An 18,517-nucleotide genomic window follows, 5' to 3' on the forward strand; every position below is an offset into this window, starting at 1 on the left:
GCATCGGAACTTCAAATTGCAACACGTAGGAAAAATTATTTACATTATCTCGGCTTCCTTTGCAGCTGCAAGCCTCTTTTTTTTATTCTGGGGTAGCTCGTCGAAATATGAATAACTACATAGTTTTCACTGGCCGGAAAATATGGGAAAACTCGGAAAAATTGAGTCCATTTGAAATTCACCCTAAATACTTACTTTTTTTTAATTTGCTCGAATATTTTGTCGCAGTATTAATAATGATGACATAATTTTCACCCCCCATAAATCTCGGAAAATCAACATATGTTTTTTCATGTTATATCAATGATTTAATAATACTTATATATTTTATAAATTAAATTGCAGGTAATTTTTTACACATTCTATTATTATATTCCTTATATTAATTATAATTGTTTTATTTTTATAATTAACAATATTGATTTTTATTCTATTTTTCTTACAAATATGATGTACAATATTAATCTAATCTGCCTTACTGCTTTGATAAAATAAGTCGATTTTTTCATCACTTGCCTTATTAAATTTTGCAATGTTTATTGAACTTTACTTTTTTTATTTTCTTTACATACATTGGTTTAAAAGTTAAAATTTGGTTTATTTATTCGACTTCACTGTCAGGTCTGAACCTTTTTGTTGCAGGTTGTTTGTCTTCACTTATTAAGTCAGTCTTTTCATACATTAACATATTAATGGGCGATCTTAATGCCAAGGTGGGTCAAGGTAAGGTAGGTAAGGAGAACAAGTAGGAAAATATGGGCTTGGAAACAGAAATGACAGAGGAGATCGATTGATTCAATTTTGCCAAAGTGAAGACTTCGTAATAACAAATACCTTTTTCAAATTACCTCCTCGACGGTTATATACATGGACATCTCCACAACATACCAAAGAAAAAATAGTGAGAAATCAAATAGACTACATTATGATAGCAAGGAGATATCATAATACTGTTAAATATACTAAGACGTACCCAGGAGCTGATATAGGCTCAGATCATAACCCGGTAGTTACTGTGATAGAGGCGAGACCAAAAAAGATTAGAAGACCACACAGAAAGTCACTAGATTTAAATAAACTTAGAAACAAAAATATACGACAAGAAACAGGAGAAGAAATAAATGAAAACCTCTGTTTAGTGTAGCAACAAATTAACGATACAAACAACGTTAACCAAAAATTAAAGGACCTACATAAATACAGCTATACAAACAGCAGGAAAGAAACATCTTACAAAAACAACAACAAAGAATAAGGGGTGGATGACACAAGATATACTAGACTTGATGGAACAAAGAAGAAAGATGAAGAATTACCCAGACAAATACAAAAAAATAAATAAACACATAAAAAAGAGAATAAAAGAAGCCAAAGAGGAGTAGATTAAAGAACAATGTGAAGAAATGGAAACCTATGAGAAAAAGTACGATGCGTTCAATATGCACAAAAAAGTAAAAGAGATAACAGGAAGCATAAAGAAATGCCAAATAGGTAAACTTAAAGACAAAGATGGAAATCTTATTGTAGATCTAGAGAATAAAATAAAAAGATAGACAGAATACCTGAATGATTTATTTGAAGACGATAGAAACAACTTAACTCAGATAATCAATGCAACTGGGCCAGACATATTGAAAGAAGAAGTAGAATACGCAATAAGAAACGCTAAAAATGGAAAAGCAAATGGACCTGATGAAATTCCTACAGAACTGTTGAAGTTTTTGAATGATAAATCCGTAATCATAATATTAAATTTTGCAGCGAGGAGCTAAAACAGTTTCCCCTCCACTTTCTTATGTCGATCTTTCGAAAGTAACTTCGTTTCGAAAGGTTTTAAGTTTCGAAAAATTGGATCAATTTTATAGCTATAAAATTCAATATAAAGTTTAGATTTTCATTCAAAATTTGTGCAAATTTTACTTCTTAATGTTTATAAACAATGGAGATATAATTAACAAAAAAATTGTCGCTAACTTCGTTCTTATTGTTCATAGCAGGTTTATTATTTTTTGTTAAATGTAAGTTTTTTTACCAGCTATCGAATGGTTGTACGTACAAGTCTGTAGCTTGAAAAATATAGAAGTTATTACAATTGTTTATAAGTAAAAAACATACCCCTTTTTCAAACGTTTATTTTGTAAATAATTTCGATGAAAACTCAATATTCATTTAACTTCTGAGATAGTATAAGTCTTAAAGAATCCTATGAAATTTGTTAAATGTGTCTAGCATCATTCATAGGGCAAGATCAATGGTTTAAATAATTAGTCCCAGGGATAAACAAATTGAATAACTTTTAAACTATTTGACCGATCGGGGGGAAATTTCGCACAAATTTAAAGAACGGTAATTTCACAATGTTGAAATGTATTAATAACATTTTATTTTGTTAATGAAAAAATTAATTAAATTTATAAATTAGTGCAAAAAAACTGCTTTTTTGCAAATATCTCCGTAAATTATTTATCAATTTTAATTGAAAAAACGGGAAAATAAAGATATTCTTGATATAAAAAAATGGTATAAATATTGTTTATTTAAATTATAAGGGAAAAAACTTATAGATAAAAAATCAAATTCTGACCATAAATTATTGTTTAAAAAAAAACGCAAGGTAAAAATAGGAGTATCTTTTTATCTATTCGTCATCTAGTAACCTTCACCTATGTCTTAAAAGCTTCAGACATCTGTGAAACATTTTGCCGTGAAATCGATGATTTTTGTTTAACCAGACTGGGCTACTAGTGATCATCCAAAACTAACTATTTTATTATCGGCTAATGAATTAAATCAATAGTAAAAATCCGAAAAAAAAGTTTTAGAGTCTCATTTGCCAATTTGACACAATTTTTTTTATTATTACTGTCGTTCTGACTTTTAATCGTATCTGTACTGTTTATTCATTTTATCTAAATGCGTAAACTGCTTCTGATTTTTTTGGACAATAAAAGTTAATTGAACCATTTTATTCCAAAGAGTTACTGAAAAAAATGATTACTAAAGCAATAATTACTTGCTACAAAACAAATGTAAATTTGCTTTGTAACACCTCACAGCATCCATATTAATCTAATTAGAAAAAGTGTCATTTTCTCAGAAAACATTAATATTTATTAGTGCAAATGTATTCACGGTTTCAGTGAAGCTGTTAGCATAATTTTCTCGTGAAGCTAGTAGTGCGGTAGATTATCATGAAGGAGACGCGTTTTAGGGACCACGCAATTATTCTACGTTTAAGCACTCGAATATGGTCCTGAAAAATAACCATTGGGATTGTTAGAATAAGGAGGGCGTTTCTTCAACGTGAAATACGTTAGACATAAATAAAACAGTTGATTTGGAAAGATGATTTACTTCTAAAAACGATGCAAAAACGTGGGCGGAATGGTAATGAGTATTTTGCTACACTGAAATATACGTTAAAATTTTTAAATATATAAGAGTATAAGGGTCCGTAGAAAAACGAGTATACGAATTATTTAGCAAAAGCTGCTTTATGTTTAAAACTATTATATCATATTGCCAAGATCGACTGAAAATGCTATATGAATCAGTTATTTATGAAACATCTTCTTCTTCTTAAAGTTCCATATCCTATCGAAGGTTGGATATTATAACGGCTATGGTCACTTTGTTGGCTGCTGCTCTGAAAAGTTATAGTAAACTACAGTTAAACCATTCTCTAAGGTTCTTCAGCCAGGAGATGCGTCTTCTTCCTATGCTTCTTCTTCCTTGGATCCTTCCTTGCATAATAATTCTCAGCAGTTCATATTTTTCTCCTCTGGTTATGTGATCCAAATACTCTAGTTTTCTTCTTTTTATGCTGTTCATAATTTCTAACTCCTTATTTAGACGTCGTAGTACCTCAGCATTGGTAATCCTTTAAACCCACTGAATTTTTATTATTCTTCTGTAACAACACATTTCGAACGCTTCTATTTTTCTTATGTGTTGTTTCTTCAATGTCCAAGCTTCCATTTCGTATAGTAAGATAGAAAATATGTAACATCTTAGAGCCCTCAATCTGAGATGCAACTAAAGGTCTCTGTTGGTAAGCATTGTCTTCATTTTCACAAATGCTTGCCTTGCAGTTTCAATTCGGACTCTGATTTCTCTGCTTTGGTCATTTTTGTCATCAACCCAGGTTCCCAGATATTTGTATGTCTCTACTTTTTCTATTTGGGTTTGCTCTATCATTAATCTTTCATTTCCATGTTGCGTTTTTGAGACAATCATAAATTTAGGTTTTCTCTTATTTATTTTTAGTCCGTATCTAATGCAATAATCGTTAATTCTATTTACCAGTTCTTGTAGCGATTCCAGGGTGTCTGCCATTATAACGGTGTCATCATTGAATCTTATGTTATTTACTATTCTTCCGTTTACAGAGATTCCATCACCCAGATCCGCTATCGCTTCCTGGAATATTGCTTCACTGTACACGTTAAACAGTAATGGTGACAGAACACAGCCCTGTCTTACTCCTCTCTTTATATCTATATTTTCGGACTTTTGTTCATCTATCTTTATTTTGGCCTTTTGATTCCAATACAGATTGATAATGATTCGTAAGTCTCGTCTGTCTATATCTTTGTTTCTCAGTACTTCTATTAGTTTTTCATGTCGGACCCTGTCGAATGCCTTCTCGAAGTCGATGAAACAGTAGTAAATATCTAGGTTCATATCTAAGCATCTTTGAGAGAGGACATTAAAAGCAAACAATGCCTCTCTCGTTCCCAGTCCCTTGCGGAACCCAAACTGAGTATCATCCATATCATCTTCTAGTTTTCTATATAATCTTCCATGAATCACCTTTAGAAATATTTTGAGGGTATGGCTTATTAGTGATATTGTCCTATAGTCTGAACAATCTTTGGCATATACTGTTTTTGGTATTGCTACAAAGGTGGACACCAACCATTTCTGTGGGATTTTTCCAGTTTTATATACTTCATTAAATAGGTCCAGAAGTACAGGTAGATTTTCATCGTCTAGACATTTCAATAGTTTCGCAGGTATTTCATCTGGACCTACAGTTTTCCGTTTTTTTGCGTTTCGTATTGCTTGTTCGATTTCCTCTATTATGATCTCTGGCCCCGTTTCGCTGTCGATTTCTTCCGGTTCTTGTCGATTATCCTCAAACAGATCTGTTATGTATGTCTTCCATTTTTTTTAATTTCTATAATGATTTTTCCATTTGCGTCTTTCATAAAACATAGTAAGTCATAAAACTTAAATTTTATAGGAGAAACAAAAAACCGTTTCCAGGATATTACATGTTATAAATTATTTTAAATATACAAAATACTGACAATAGGGTTTAAATGAAACATGACAAGGGTAAAACTACAAAATTTTGAATCTTAGTTTCAGAATAATTTTTCAAATAAGTGCTATGACTTCATAAATAAACATAGTTGTTGATATATATTTTTTCTCTAAAACATAAAAATAAGCTATTAACGTGAAAAAATAACAAGAAACTATTGCCAAAAAACGTTTATGTGCTTTTATAAACTGAATTACATGTGGTGATGTAAGAAACTATTCCTTATTGGTGAGTTGGCCGGTCTTATAACGTATTATAAAATTCTTTGTGCTCTTTTGGTAAGTACTGAAGTATGTTCTTTAAATCCACTATCTTCTCTCTCAAAATAGGACATTGCGATTGAGAAACTTAAGTAGTAGGTAGTTGAACATCATACTGCCCTGGCTTTTTTAAAGTAAACGTCCTCCTTATAGCGCCGTCAATAAAATTACTAAGAGTACCTTTTGTTTTTGAGTCAAATACAAATTCGTTGTATTCTGAAATTTTAAAAGGTTTTTTCCTTTGTGCTTTGTTCGCAATACATTTAATAGAATTGGTAACTTTTTTGTAGAGAGTGAGCCTCCATTTTTGAAAATCAAGAATATCTGTAGTATCAACTAGCTTTACTAAATACTTATGTTTCTTTCCAAGGCGTAGTATTAGTTCCATGACTTCTTTGACAGTGTAATACCGATCTGTTCGATGGTACCTCTTAAAGGCAATCTATAGAAAATTTTTTTGAATCGGCCCATATCTGTCAATGCCAAGAGAAAACGTATCATCGAATGATTTTTGTTTTGTCCTGCACAGTTGTCACTGTACAGGTACAAATTTTCAACGCTAGGCAAAGTATAAATATTTAAGTAATCCAATAGGTAGGAGCAAACTTCGTTTGATCCTTTCTTAGCAAGGCCTTCATGTTATAGGTAAAACATAGCAGTTTCATCACCAACATTATGAATTAAGAATGGAAGCACGGATAATTGCCTATAATAGTTTATTTCCTGAATAGGAATGCATAAAAGTAAAATGATCTGCATATAGTCAAATTTTAAACAAAGTGATGTGCCCTTACTCGCTTTATATAGTTCTGTTGTATCCCTTATAGATTTGTAAAATTTGTTACTCCTCTTTTTGTGGGCAAGCAATTCAGCAGCAGCAATACGTTTTGCAGTATCGTTAAGTGTTGTGTTTTTCAGTCTTAACGTTAGTCTTTCACATTCACAGCACGTGTCCACTTGGCTTCGTGGCCGTCCAAAGTAGTAGTTAAACCTCTCTTTAAAAATTTTGTAATGGAATGGATATCCTACTTTTGTGTCAGGGTACCTAGTTTTAAAAAGATCGTACATAATTTTTATGTTCAGGGTTGAACAAAGATATTCGACTTCTTGTGTAGAATAATGACTTTTTCTAAGGGAAAACATTGAATGTGATCCATTATTTGAGCAACAGTGTTGGCTGGATTGGTTTTCCTGTTATTCTGCTGCCCTCTCTTATCTTCAGGAGTTTTCTTCTATCTTCTATCTTTCAAAATTAGTAAATTTTGTAAGCGATTGTAGTAGTGTAGTACACCTTTTCTCTAGTTTCGTTTAACACTTTCACTATCACTTATTTTGGTTACTAAAATACGAATGTAAAGCAACAATAATGCTTTAGCAACGACAGAGGACAAACAAACAAAAGTTAAGTTAGAGGTTGTATGTATTCTGTTAAATTGGTAGATGAACGTTTATTTGTGAAACATATCTTTCATAAATAAACTGAACGAAATATGATCTGTTAGTGAGGAACCTGTACTGTAATAGTACTTAATATGTTTTATCAGCAAATGATGCACCTATGTGTAAACATTGGTTTTCTCTCAAATTGTCAATTTCTGGAAATGGGCGACGTAATATATTTCTAAAAAACTGATTCGTGTATACTTTGGAACAAAATCTAAAAAAATCTTAGGAAAAAAATAGATAAATCTACTTAGTATTGATTGCTTTTAAAAGTGTCTTTAACACGAAGTAGCACTAAAAAAGCAAAAAAACAAATGCAAGAAAGAAGCTTCAAGAAGAAATAATACATAATTTTAACACAGACCACGGGGTAAAGCAGGGAGACCTTATCTCCCCAACACTATTCACATGGTAATTGAGCAAATACTAAGCAATCCAAATATCAACAAGCAGAATAGATTTATAAAATATTATTCATATAGTTGTGTATGCAGATAATTTAGTAGTCTTACAAAAATACAAAAAAAAGCAAAATCTAATGTTACCATTATAGTTCTGAAGCTATTTTCTTGTGGCATTTCGATAAAATCTATTATTTTTATTAGGAATAAACCAATTTAGTTTAAAATATGTTAATTTTGACGTATCGATTTCCACTTTGAAAATTGTTCTTAAAATACAAATTTAACAAATTTTACCAAGATTCTGAAACTGTTTTCTTGTGGCATGTTTAATTAAAATATTATGTTTATACTAGAACGTGACCCGATTCTAAGGGTGCGTTCATTACGGAGACCATCGCATGGTATCCTCGCCTAGAACAAAGCACTGATAGCACAGGAAAATAAGCATTTTTACATGACACTCGTCCGGTCAGCCAAACGACAATTGTTTTAAGTAGTGTGGACCTCTGTAATAAAAACCTATATGTTTCCTTTAGTCGATTTTTTTGACTTTAGTTATTAACAAATTAAGTTAAAAAAACGAAAAATTTTTGCTTTTTTCGTCTATCAGCAAAAAATGAAGCATTTTAAACAAATTTTAGAAGAGAAAAAACTTATAAGTTTCATAAAAACTTTCAAAATAGCGTTTTCTAAATGTTTCTATCTTTATTTGTTACTAAGGAAGTTGCAAAATAAGTCAAAAATTTTGGTTTTTTATAAATGTTAATAACTTTTTTGAAAATAAACTTATAACATTTATATTGCATGGAATGCTGTGTCTTATAGTACTTAAAATACGGTCAAAATTTCAAAGTGATCGGTCAAATATTTTAAAAGTTATTTTATTTGTTTATTTCAAATTAATTTTTTTTCCAACAATATAAGTCAGAAAATTATATAGTTTTAGTAATTGTAAGGATAGTTTCTGGAAGAAGAAGACTTGTTCTAATATTTGCATTAAAAAAATTAAGAAAATTAATTTTAAATTATGCAGAATAATTTTGCAAAAACATGTCGTTTTTTGCTTATAAACAATTAGAATAACTTTTTAACCATTGCCTGTTTAAATATAATTTTTTCATAAGTATTTAAAAAGCCTGAATATTTTCACAAATTTAAAAGAAAAAATAATTGTACTAAAATAATTTGGGACAAAGTTAGCCTATTTTTTTATTTAATTATTAGCAGCTTTGTTTATATCTTCTTATATATGTGATATATTCTTCAGTATAGTTTTGAAATATTGTAAACATTTCATTTAATTAGAGAAAAAAAAATGGTTCAACAAAATGGAATGGTCCATTTACTCGACACTAGGGGAGTCCTTTTACAACATCTTCAACAGCTTCAAAATGTGTTCTTAAAAATCTTTAAAATAAAAAAGAAGGAGCTGATAACTGTATCGCTGGTCCTTTTTTATGTATTTCAACGTTTCTTTTTGAACTTGTATATACTTTTTCGTACATTACGAATATGCATTAGTTCAATAAATAAATTGTCCACTAAACTACCTAATTTGTTTAAATTTTTTCTTTTAATAATATTTAAGGCAAGTTTAAATGTAAAATAGAAATATTTCTGATTAATGTATACTTCTTTAATAAAATTGTAAATAATTTATTAATAATTTGATATGATAGAAATAAAATTAGAATAATTTCTTTTCCCACAAATTTTACTTATATATTTTTTTATCCTATCTATGTAAATTTATCAATCTATTTTTTACAATATTGTAAGTAAATCTAATCTAATACATCTAATTTTTTTATTACAATAATTGCAAGTATTCAAATATACATTCAAAGATCATGTTATTCACAAAATGAAATTTGTTTACATGTTGTAAAAGGACTCCCCTAGTGTCGAGTAAATGGACCATTCCATTTTGTTGAACCATTTTTTTTTTTCGCTAATTAAATGAAATGTTTACAAAATTCCAAAACTATACTGAAGAATATATCACATGTATAAGAAGATATAAACAAAGCTGCTATTAATTAAATAAAAAAATAGGCTAACTTTGTCCCAAATTATTTAGTACAAATATTTTTTCTTTTAAATTTGTGAAAAAATTCAGGCTTTTTAAATATAATATTTTAACAGGCAATGATTAAATAGTTATTCTAATTGTTTATAAGCAAAAAAACGACATGTTTTTGCAAAATTATTTTGCATAATTTAAAATTAATTTTCTTAATTTTTTTTAATGCAAATACAGTATACTCCCTTTATAACGAACACGGTTATTACGAGGTTTCGCTTATAACGAGGTACATTAGATGTCCCGTGAAATTTCTATTGAACTATAACCCTTTATAGCGAGGTAAATTTGCTTATAACGAGAGAAAATAAGATTGCAAAACGTGTTTTTTACGTTTTGGCCCGGCCGTAGCTATAAATAAATACCCTTTTTAACTGCGGGCCGCCCGCAATAAACTTCTTACAATTTATGATTCTTAGTCGGAAATGTAAAATTTATGATTCACAAGTGTCATTGTATTGGGTTGACCATTCACACCTAATAATATGGATCCTAATAGACAAGATGTGGAAAGTGTTTTAAAGGTTGTCAGAAACTTTATCCAAGGACAAAACGCAAATGAAGAAGCATAAAACTGTTTCACATCTTTAGAAAATATGATAGATAGAATACTGGACAATTTAAAGCAATCAAAAATGACAAAATAACTTTATACGCTTTTTTACATATTTACAGAATACAGATTTTTTGTTTTAACATTATATCATTGACAGTAAAAGTAAACAACTCTTTTTTGTTTTAATGCATTTCATTGACAATAGAAGTAAACAACTTTGTTTTAAAAACGCCATTCAAACAATATTTATTAGCATCTTATATTGCTCCAAATGGCTTCACTATAGAAAGTTAATGTTTTAGAAGACTACATATTCATATGTATGCACAATATTATTGTTGTTGGATATAACGAGATCCGCTTATAACGAGGTAATTAGTCTGCCATTTCAGTTCTCGTTATAGAGGGAGTCTACTGTATTAGAACAAGTCTTGTTCTTCCAGAAACTACCCTTACAATTACTAAAACTATATAATTTTCTGACTTATATTGTCGCAAAATAAAATTAATTTGGGATAAACAAATAAAATAACTTTTAGAATATTTGATCGATCACTTTGAAATTTTGACCGTATTTTAAGTACTATAAGACACAGCATTCCATGTAATATAAATGTTATAAGTTTATTTTCAAAAAAGTTATTAACATTTATAAAAAAATCAAAATTTTTGACTTATTTTGCAACTTCCTTAGCAACAAATAAACATAGAAACATTTAGAAAACGCTATTTTGAAAGTTTTTAGTCCAAAAAATCGACTACAGGAAACATATAGGTTTTTGTTATAGAGGTCCATACTACTCAAAACAATTGTCGTTTGCCTGGCCGGACAAGTGTCATGAAAAATGCTTATTTTCCTGGTCTATCAGTGCTATGTTCTAGGCGAGGATACCATGCGATGGTCTCCGTAATGAACGCACCCTGACGCATCAGGATTCTAGAACGCATGATGTTTTAATTTATTAGAAAGAATTGAAAGAATGTCTAGATTTTTTGGTATTTTTAATAAATTTAAATCCAACGCTACTTGCTGCTGGCAAGTAATGCTTTCGAGGACAGATTAATTAAAGTTTTTACCAGGAGTATGTATGAATAGATTTTAAGGTCTACCATCTTGTTTGAAACAGAAGAAGTTTAAGCTATACCTGACATTTGAAGATTTCTGGTATAGGGTGAATAACAAATTCTTTTAGCTAACCTGTCTGTTATGAACGAAACTTGACTACCGGAGTCTGTTAAACAACAAATTGAGATGGGATTGTTTTGAACATCAGTAAACAGTTACCAAACCAGTTGAGAGTAAAATTTGTAGGTTGTTCGAATATATAGAGTGAGATGAATTATTGCTCGGACCTGGGAGATTTTTCGTATCTGGTAAACATTGCGGAATTGGATTTGGAACTGAGTTGTTTTGCGAATTTGCGTGACTATTCTTTAGAGTGGACTGAACGAATACCTATATACGTTAAGCTTTGCAGACGATCAGGTAGTGATTGCACAAGACCAAGACGACCTCAGCTACATGATGAAGAAACTACAAGAAGAATATACCAAGGCTGGCCTAGATATTAACCTCGCGAAAACAGAGTACCTATCTACAAGTGAAGAAGACATAGAAGATCTACAGATTGATGACAATGTAACAATCAAAGGAAATGATAAATTTAAATACCTGGGGTTTATAATCACGAAAAAGGCAACAACAGAGGAAGAAATTACACAAAGATTAGGACAAACAAGAACAGCAATCCGACAGCTTAACTCAGTATGGTGGGATAGACACCTAAATATGAAGACGAAAACGCAGATTTATAAAACATTAGTGCGAAGTATTATGACATATGGGGCTGAAAATTGGATCATAAACAAGAAAAACAGCAGTAAGATAGTAGCAACAGAGATGGAATGCCTGCGAAGATGCTGCAGAGTAACAAGAATGGATAGGAGAAGTAATGACGAAATAAAGCAAAGAACATCAATAGAAACAGACATACTAACATATATAGAACAAAAAAGATTAAAGTGGTATGGGCATGTAAGAAGAACTAGCGACAGCAGATGGATAAAGAGAATAACCGAATGGAGCCCCATAGGAAGAAGGAAAAGCGGACGACCCCGAAAATCCTGGAGGAACGAAGTAGACGACGCCATGAGTAAGAGAGGCCTAAACGATGGAGAATGGAACAACAGAGAGAGATGGAAACGGTTGAGCGAGGGAAGGCAGTGAATACTGTAGAATCCCTAAATATATATATATGAAAAGAATGCTGAGTTGGACGTTGATCATGTTAATTACAAACAAATTGATTTTGGGTGGGTCGACTTTGATAATTCGACCTATATAAAGCTTGTCGTAAAGTATTTTCCGACGGATGCGAAATGTGAAACAAAGAGTGAGTGATGTCTTTTACTGAAGGTTTTGCAATTCGACGATAAGGTACAGGAATTAGATAGATGACCACTGGCAAGGCAATTGAGACAAAAATCTTTGTTTCTTTACTTTCTGTATACGCTTTTGAGCTGACAAACTTAAAAATTGTTGGCAAGAGAATACTTTCTGTGAGTTAGAATTGCACACGAAACATTTAAAAAATGTATCTCTGTTATTTGCAGAAGTATAAAGAGACGGTTTTGGTTTATGAACTGTCTTTTCTTCAAAGATCAAATTTTCCAATATCTTACATTTATTTTCAATGAAATTCAAGTTTGTTAAACTCTCTTTCGGATTCATAGGATCGTTTCATATTAAAATCTAATTTTTGTGTGAATATTTGAATTAAAATTAAATGTGCAAGATTATCGAAAGTATTTAAATTATTTGGCGTACCTAACTTATTTTGTATGTACGTTAAGAATTCTTGAAAGTTTTGAGCAGTATTTTTTGTTAATGAAGGAACGTTCAAAAGTTGTTTTAAATAAGTATTAATTATTAAACATTTGTTTTCAAATCTATTCTTAAGTGTATCGTATATCGTATGTAATTTTATAAAACTACGTGACTTAAACGTTTTTTTCATTTTCCTCAAAACTATAAGAATTTCACGTAGCCGGTTTTTACACCGGGGTCTTCAATTCCACTTATTTCGGGGAAGAATGAATATCAGGGAATATAAAACTACAATGATTTATACTTAAATATAATAAATATTATTATAAACCAAAATATTTTTATTACTTTAACAAAACAAAGTGATACAATATTTTAAATTATAAGTTTAGAAATGACGAATAAATCAATCAAATATAATTAGATAATAGACAAATAAGATAATGAATACACTAATAAAATATTTTAAATGTAATGAACTTATCTAAAGATAATAAATGCAGCTGCACATATTCTTTCTCTTCTATTTCCTAACAGGAATTACAGAAAAATATTTTGTTTGTTCCTTACAAATCAGGTTTCCACAATTTGACTTTCAGTATTTCGGTTCTTCGGTTCTTCCTCTTAGGATAAAAGGCACATTTATTAGATTCTCGTTTTACTTCTAGAGGCTCTGCATCATCTCTAAATTACAAATGGTGTCTTGGTTCTTGACGCTGATTCATTTTACTAAAAGATACAAATTAAAAATGATATCTTCCTAATCTACCACTAATAATGTTTTAATGATATACGGTAAACTTACCCAAATATTAAACAAAAACATAAAAGTTTCTTTGGAATTACAAAAACGTGATTGCACGTGGAGTGAGGAATATCCTAACATGAATATTTCGGTCAAGTATCACACACGCCTGAAATATTCTGAAATGTTGTCATCTCCTCTAATGAACACATTCCTTGATAATCAAGGTTATTAAGGTTAAGGGTTAGAAAGCTTATACTTAAAAAAATCGTATTAGATTTTATTATTTTTATTTTATTTTTCAAACAAAAATTCAGCATTCAAAAAAATCTCGAAAGCGTTAATCACATATGACATTTAAGAAGCATCTACAAGAAAATCCCGTTGGTTTAACAAAAACTTATTTTTTGCAGGTTGACCTTTGCATAGAGCCTGGCCAAAGCTTGGGCTTAATGATTCGAGGGGGCGTCGAATACAATTTGGGAATCTTCATCACAGGCGTTGACAAGGATTCGGTAGCGGACAGGGCTGGATTAATGGTAAGACGATTTATATAATACAACACATAAAAACGCAAAATAAATCTGTGTTCATTTTGAAATTCATTAACAATAATTTGTCTAGCTAGGAATTTTGAACACACTCACTTAAAAAGAGAAATATTTTGATTAATAAAGTACAAAAAAATTACAGAAACTATATACATACCGGGTGGTGAATCGTCAAATATGCCAGAAGAAACTCAATGAGAAATTCTAAACTGTTGAATTCCATGAATTTTTTTATGAGAGGGCTTATTATATGAAAAATTTAAATTTATCAATAACATCGATGTAACTTCTATATGATGCCATCAGCATTATTTTTAAACCATTTAAACGGTAAATACTTTTCTTATTATTAAGCCGCTAAGGTCAACGATTTCTTGAGTTTATGTGTGGATATTGGTCTTTAAACTACCACTAAGACGTTTGTATACTTGGGTCTCACCGCAAGATCAACGAGGAAACATAATAAGAAATCAAATTGATTATATAATGGTGAAGAGAGAAGATTATATAATCAAGAGATTCCATAATGGATGCCAATCAGTTAGAAGTTACTCCGGTGCTGACATATCGTCAGATCATGTTCCTGTTATTGGTTAATTTAGGTTTAGATTTAAAAAGGTTACAAAAAGAAAAGTAACAAAAAATGTCATATAAGAAGACTTCTTCTTCTTCTTCTTTTGGCATCATAACCCTGGATGGGTCTTTGCCTGTCTGGCTATGTCCTTCCATTCAGATCTCTCTTGTGCCCTTCTTCTCCATTGTCTTATGTTCATTGTTTTCAGGTCGTCTTCCACGTCATCCAACCATCTCGTTCTGGGCCTTCGTATGGGCTTCCATTGTAACATTTTCTTTGTTGTTTTTGCATCGTTTTGTCTCTGCACATGTCCCAGCCATGACAGTCTTTGACTTTTCACAAATCTTACAATGTGCCTACCGGCACAATCTTGCCTATCCGGCAAGAACAAGATGTCATAAACATATAAATGTACATTACACTACACTACAAATTATTAAAATTCTTCCCTTCCTTAAATTATTTTAAAGTGTTTGTTTGTCCATTTGTAGTGTAGTGTAATGTACATTTATATGTTTATGACATCTTGTTCTTGCCGGATAGGCCACAATTGACGAAGTAAGTCTATAAACGTTAATCATAAAAAAACTTTTTTCAACCATAAAACTTCGAGTTTTTATCGAAGTTAATCAATTTCTTTGGTTATAAAAAAACGTTTCTTGGCTTATTTCAGATGCCCCTGAAGATGATCTAGGGATCGAAAGTACTTGGGCAAGATTTAATTAAACTGTGCTCGATATATGCCTTTTATCTGATCAAAGTTCAGTTATTCTTTTGACTGTCATATACTTCGTTTTTGCTTCGTTTATTTTGAGACCTCTTTTTCTTGCTTCAGGATCAATTTGTTTGAACACTTCCATTAGTCGTGGCTTATTCCTACTAATGATGGCTACATCGTCTGCATATGCAGTAATTTGTACTGATTTGGTGTTTATATGGCCGGTTATATTGGTTTTTCTGATGACTGCCTCAAGAACTAGGTTGAATAGCATGGTTGATAGGGCATCTCCCTGCCTTACTCCCATGTTGATGTTAAACAGGGGAGTCAGTTCTTTATCTACTCTGACTGCGGCTTTTGAACCCTGCAACGTCATTTTTATGAGGCTGATGTATTTCTTAGGTATACCTAGATTACAAAGGTCTTCCAGCATTCTGTCTCTTTTCACACTATCAAAAGCTTGTTTAAAGTCTATATACATATTATATAGGTCTATGTCGTATTCATAAGCTTTTTCTTGTATCGTTCTTAGTATGAATATGTTATCTGTAGTAGCTCTATTTCGTCTGAATCCATTTTGATAATCACCAATTTAATTTTCGGAGTATTCTAATAATCTATTGTAGATTATACCAGAAAGAATTTTGTATATTACATTTAGCAATGTAATTGGCCTATAATTCTGGCATTCCCTCTTATCTCCTTTTTTATATATTGGCTGTATGAGGCCAACTGTCCATTCCTCTGGCATTTGCTCCTTCGTCCATATTAATGTTATTAGGTAATGGATCCGAGGATCCGAACTCTTTCCCAGAGTTCGGATCCTCCATGCTTTAATAATTCTGCCGAAATTCCGTCCGTTCCTGGTGCTTTATTGTTTTTTAGTTTATTTATTATCTGAACTACTTCTTCATAACTCGGATTTTCGATGTGCAGCTCCGCCGTATAATATATTGTCTCGTTCTGCTCATTTTCGTTATCTGCGAAAGACATATAAGAAGACTAAAAGATAATAAAACAAAAGAGATAGTCGCACGGATTCTTCCAGAAAAGCTAAGTAACATGAAGTAAACATATGATCTAGAAGGATCACATCAGAATATATATAAAGCCTTTAACAAGATCAGAGAAGAACATCTAATAGAAAATAAAGACAAGAGGAGAATTTGGATAAATGCCATTATACTGCATCTCATGGAAAAAAAAGAAAATCAAAGAACAACAAAAGAATGTACAAAAATATTCAGAGACGAATTAGAACGGAAATAAAAATGCCAAAGAAAAAAATGGGTAAAACACAATGTGAAGAGATAGAGTTTTTGAAACAAAAACACGATACATTTAATATGCAATTAAAGATATAAAAATATAAAAATAAGCAGCCGGTATTTAAAAATCGAACACAGTTAGCAAACTGCAAGATGAACAGGGGAACATCATAGATAAAAATCGAGAAATATGCATATGGACCAAATACATACAAGAACTCTTTCATGATAATAGATTCGAACAACCTCCGTCCTACAGATGTATTAACAAATTGCCAATCACATCAGATGACGTGGAAAAAACAATATCACAACTAAAAGATGACAAAAATCCTGGACCTGACAATGCATATGCTGAACTCATAAAGCAATTTAACACCAACGGTACTCAACGACTAACAAAAATATTTAATGACGTATATTTAAAGAGAGTAATACCAAAATCATGGCTAAATTCAACGTTTATTGCTCTAATAAAGAAAACAAAATCCAAAATACTAAAGTTATTTCTAAAAATCATACCCCAAAGGATATATAGACTATGCGAAGAAAAAATTATCCGTAAACAGTTTGGTTTTTGAAACGCAGAGGGTACTAGAGAGGTTCTATTTAGCATAAAAATGCTTTTTAAACGATGTAGAGATGTGAATTACGATATTTATGCATGATACATTGATTACCATTAACCGTCCAATACAGTAAAATACGACAAACGTATGGAGATATTAACAAATATTAAAATAAACACCTGTAAACTAAGAATTATTAGGAATCTTTACTGGAATCAAACATCGTTTATCAGTGTAGAGGGAGGAGAATACGATGATATCAAAATCAAACGTGGGGTACGACAGATATGTATACTATTACTCCTGCTGTTCAATATATACTCGCAGGAAATCTTTCAAGAAGCAGTAGAGAATGTTGAAGCTGGAATTCGAATTAACGGAGAATGTATCAATAACATCAGATACGCGGATGACACGGTGGTATTCGCTGATGTTGTGAAGCCCTCCAGAAGTCAATGAATAGAATCACAGAAGTGGGTCAGAGATATGGAATTTCACTGAACATTAAGAAAACGAAATGTATGATGATCTCTAAGAAGGAATAGCAAATTAAAAGAATCAGTGTGAATGGTCAACCAACAGAAAGAGTAAAAACATTCACTTACCTTGGTACGAACGTCAATGAAAATTGGGACCATTCTCTGGAAATCAAATGTATGATAGAGAAGCAAGATCTGTATTTAAAAAAATGGATAAGCTATTTAAATGCCACGGTTTATCAGTACCCATAAAAATTAGGTTACTACGATGTTATAACTTTCCTATAATGTTGTACGGAGTTGAGTCGTGGTCTCTCACAGACGTTAACTGCAAGAACATTGAGGCTTTTAAAATGTGGCTTTATGGTCGAATTCTAAAGATATCCTATACCGACCACATTGGACCAGAAAGGCGAATGATTTCTTTGCTGAAATATCTACGCACGTGCTCAACGCAATAACCAAAAATCTTTTCAGAGCAGCAGTTTGCAAAATACAGATTACCATAATGGTTGCCAATATCCGAAACGAATAGGCACACTACAAGCCTAGAGGAACCTACAAGGAAAGATAATAAAAAACTTAAAATTATTTTAGATAGTTTATGTGTATCATCCTTTTTAGATGCGTTTTTGTCGGAAACCTTTCGTATCGTGTTAATTTATATTAAAAAGGTATAATGTTTCTTCATGATCTATAATATAAAAATGA

General features: G+C 31.2%; 1 protein-coding gene across 1 annotated transcript in view; it reads left to right on the forward strand.

The window, feature by feature from the left end:
* Positions 1-18,517, forward strand: part of dysc (whirlin protein dyschronic) — an 832,089-nt gene that overhangs the window by 260,533 nt on the left and 553,039 nt on the right. The window contains exon 5 of the mRNA XM_072538906.1: positions 14,061-14,186. Coding sequence (XP_072395007.1) covers positions 14,061-14,186 — 126 coding nt within the window. The remainder of the gene's footprint in view (positions 1-14,060; positions 14,187-18,517) is intronic.

This window comes from Diabrotica undecimpunctata, chromosome 7 (assembly GCF_040954645.1).
Source record: "Diabrotica undecimpunctata isolate CICGRU chromosome 7, icDiaUnde3, whole genome shotgun sequence".
NCBI classification, from domain to species: domain Eukaryota; kingdom Metazoa; phylum Arthropoda; class Insecta; order Coleoptera; family Chrysomelidae; genus Diabrotica; species Diabrotica undecimpunctata.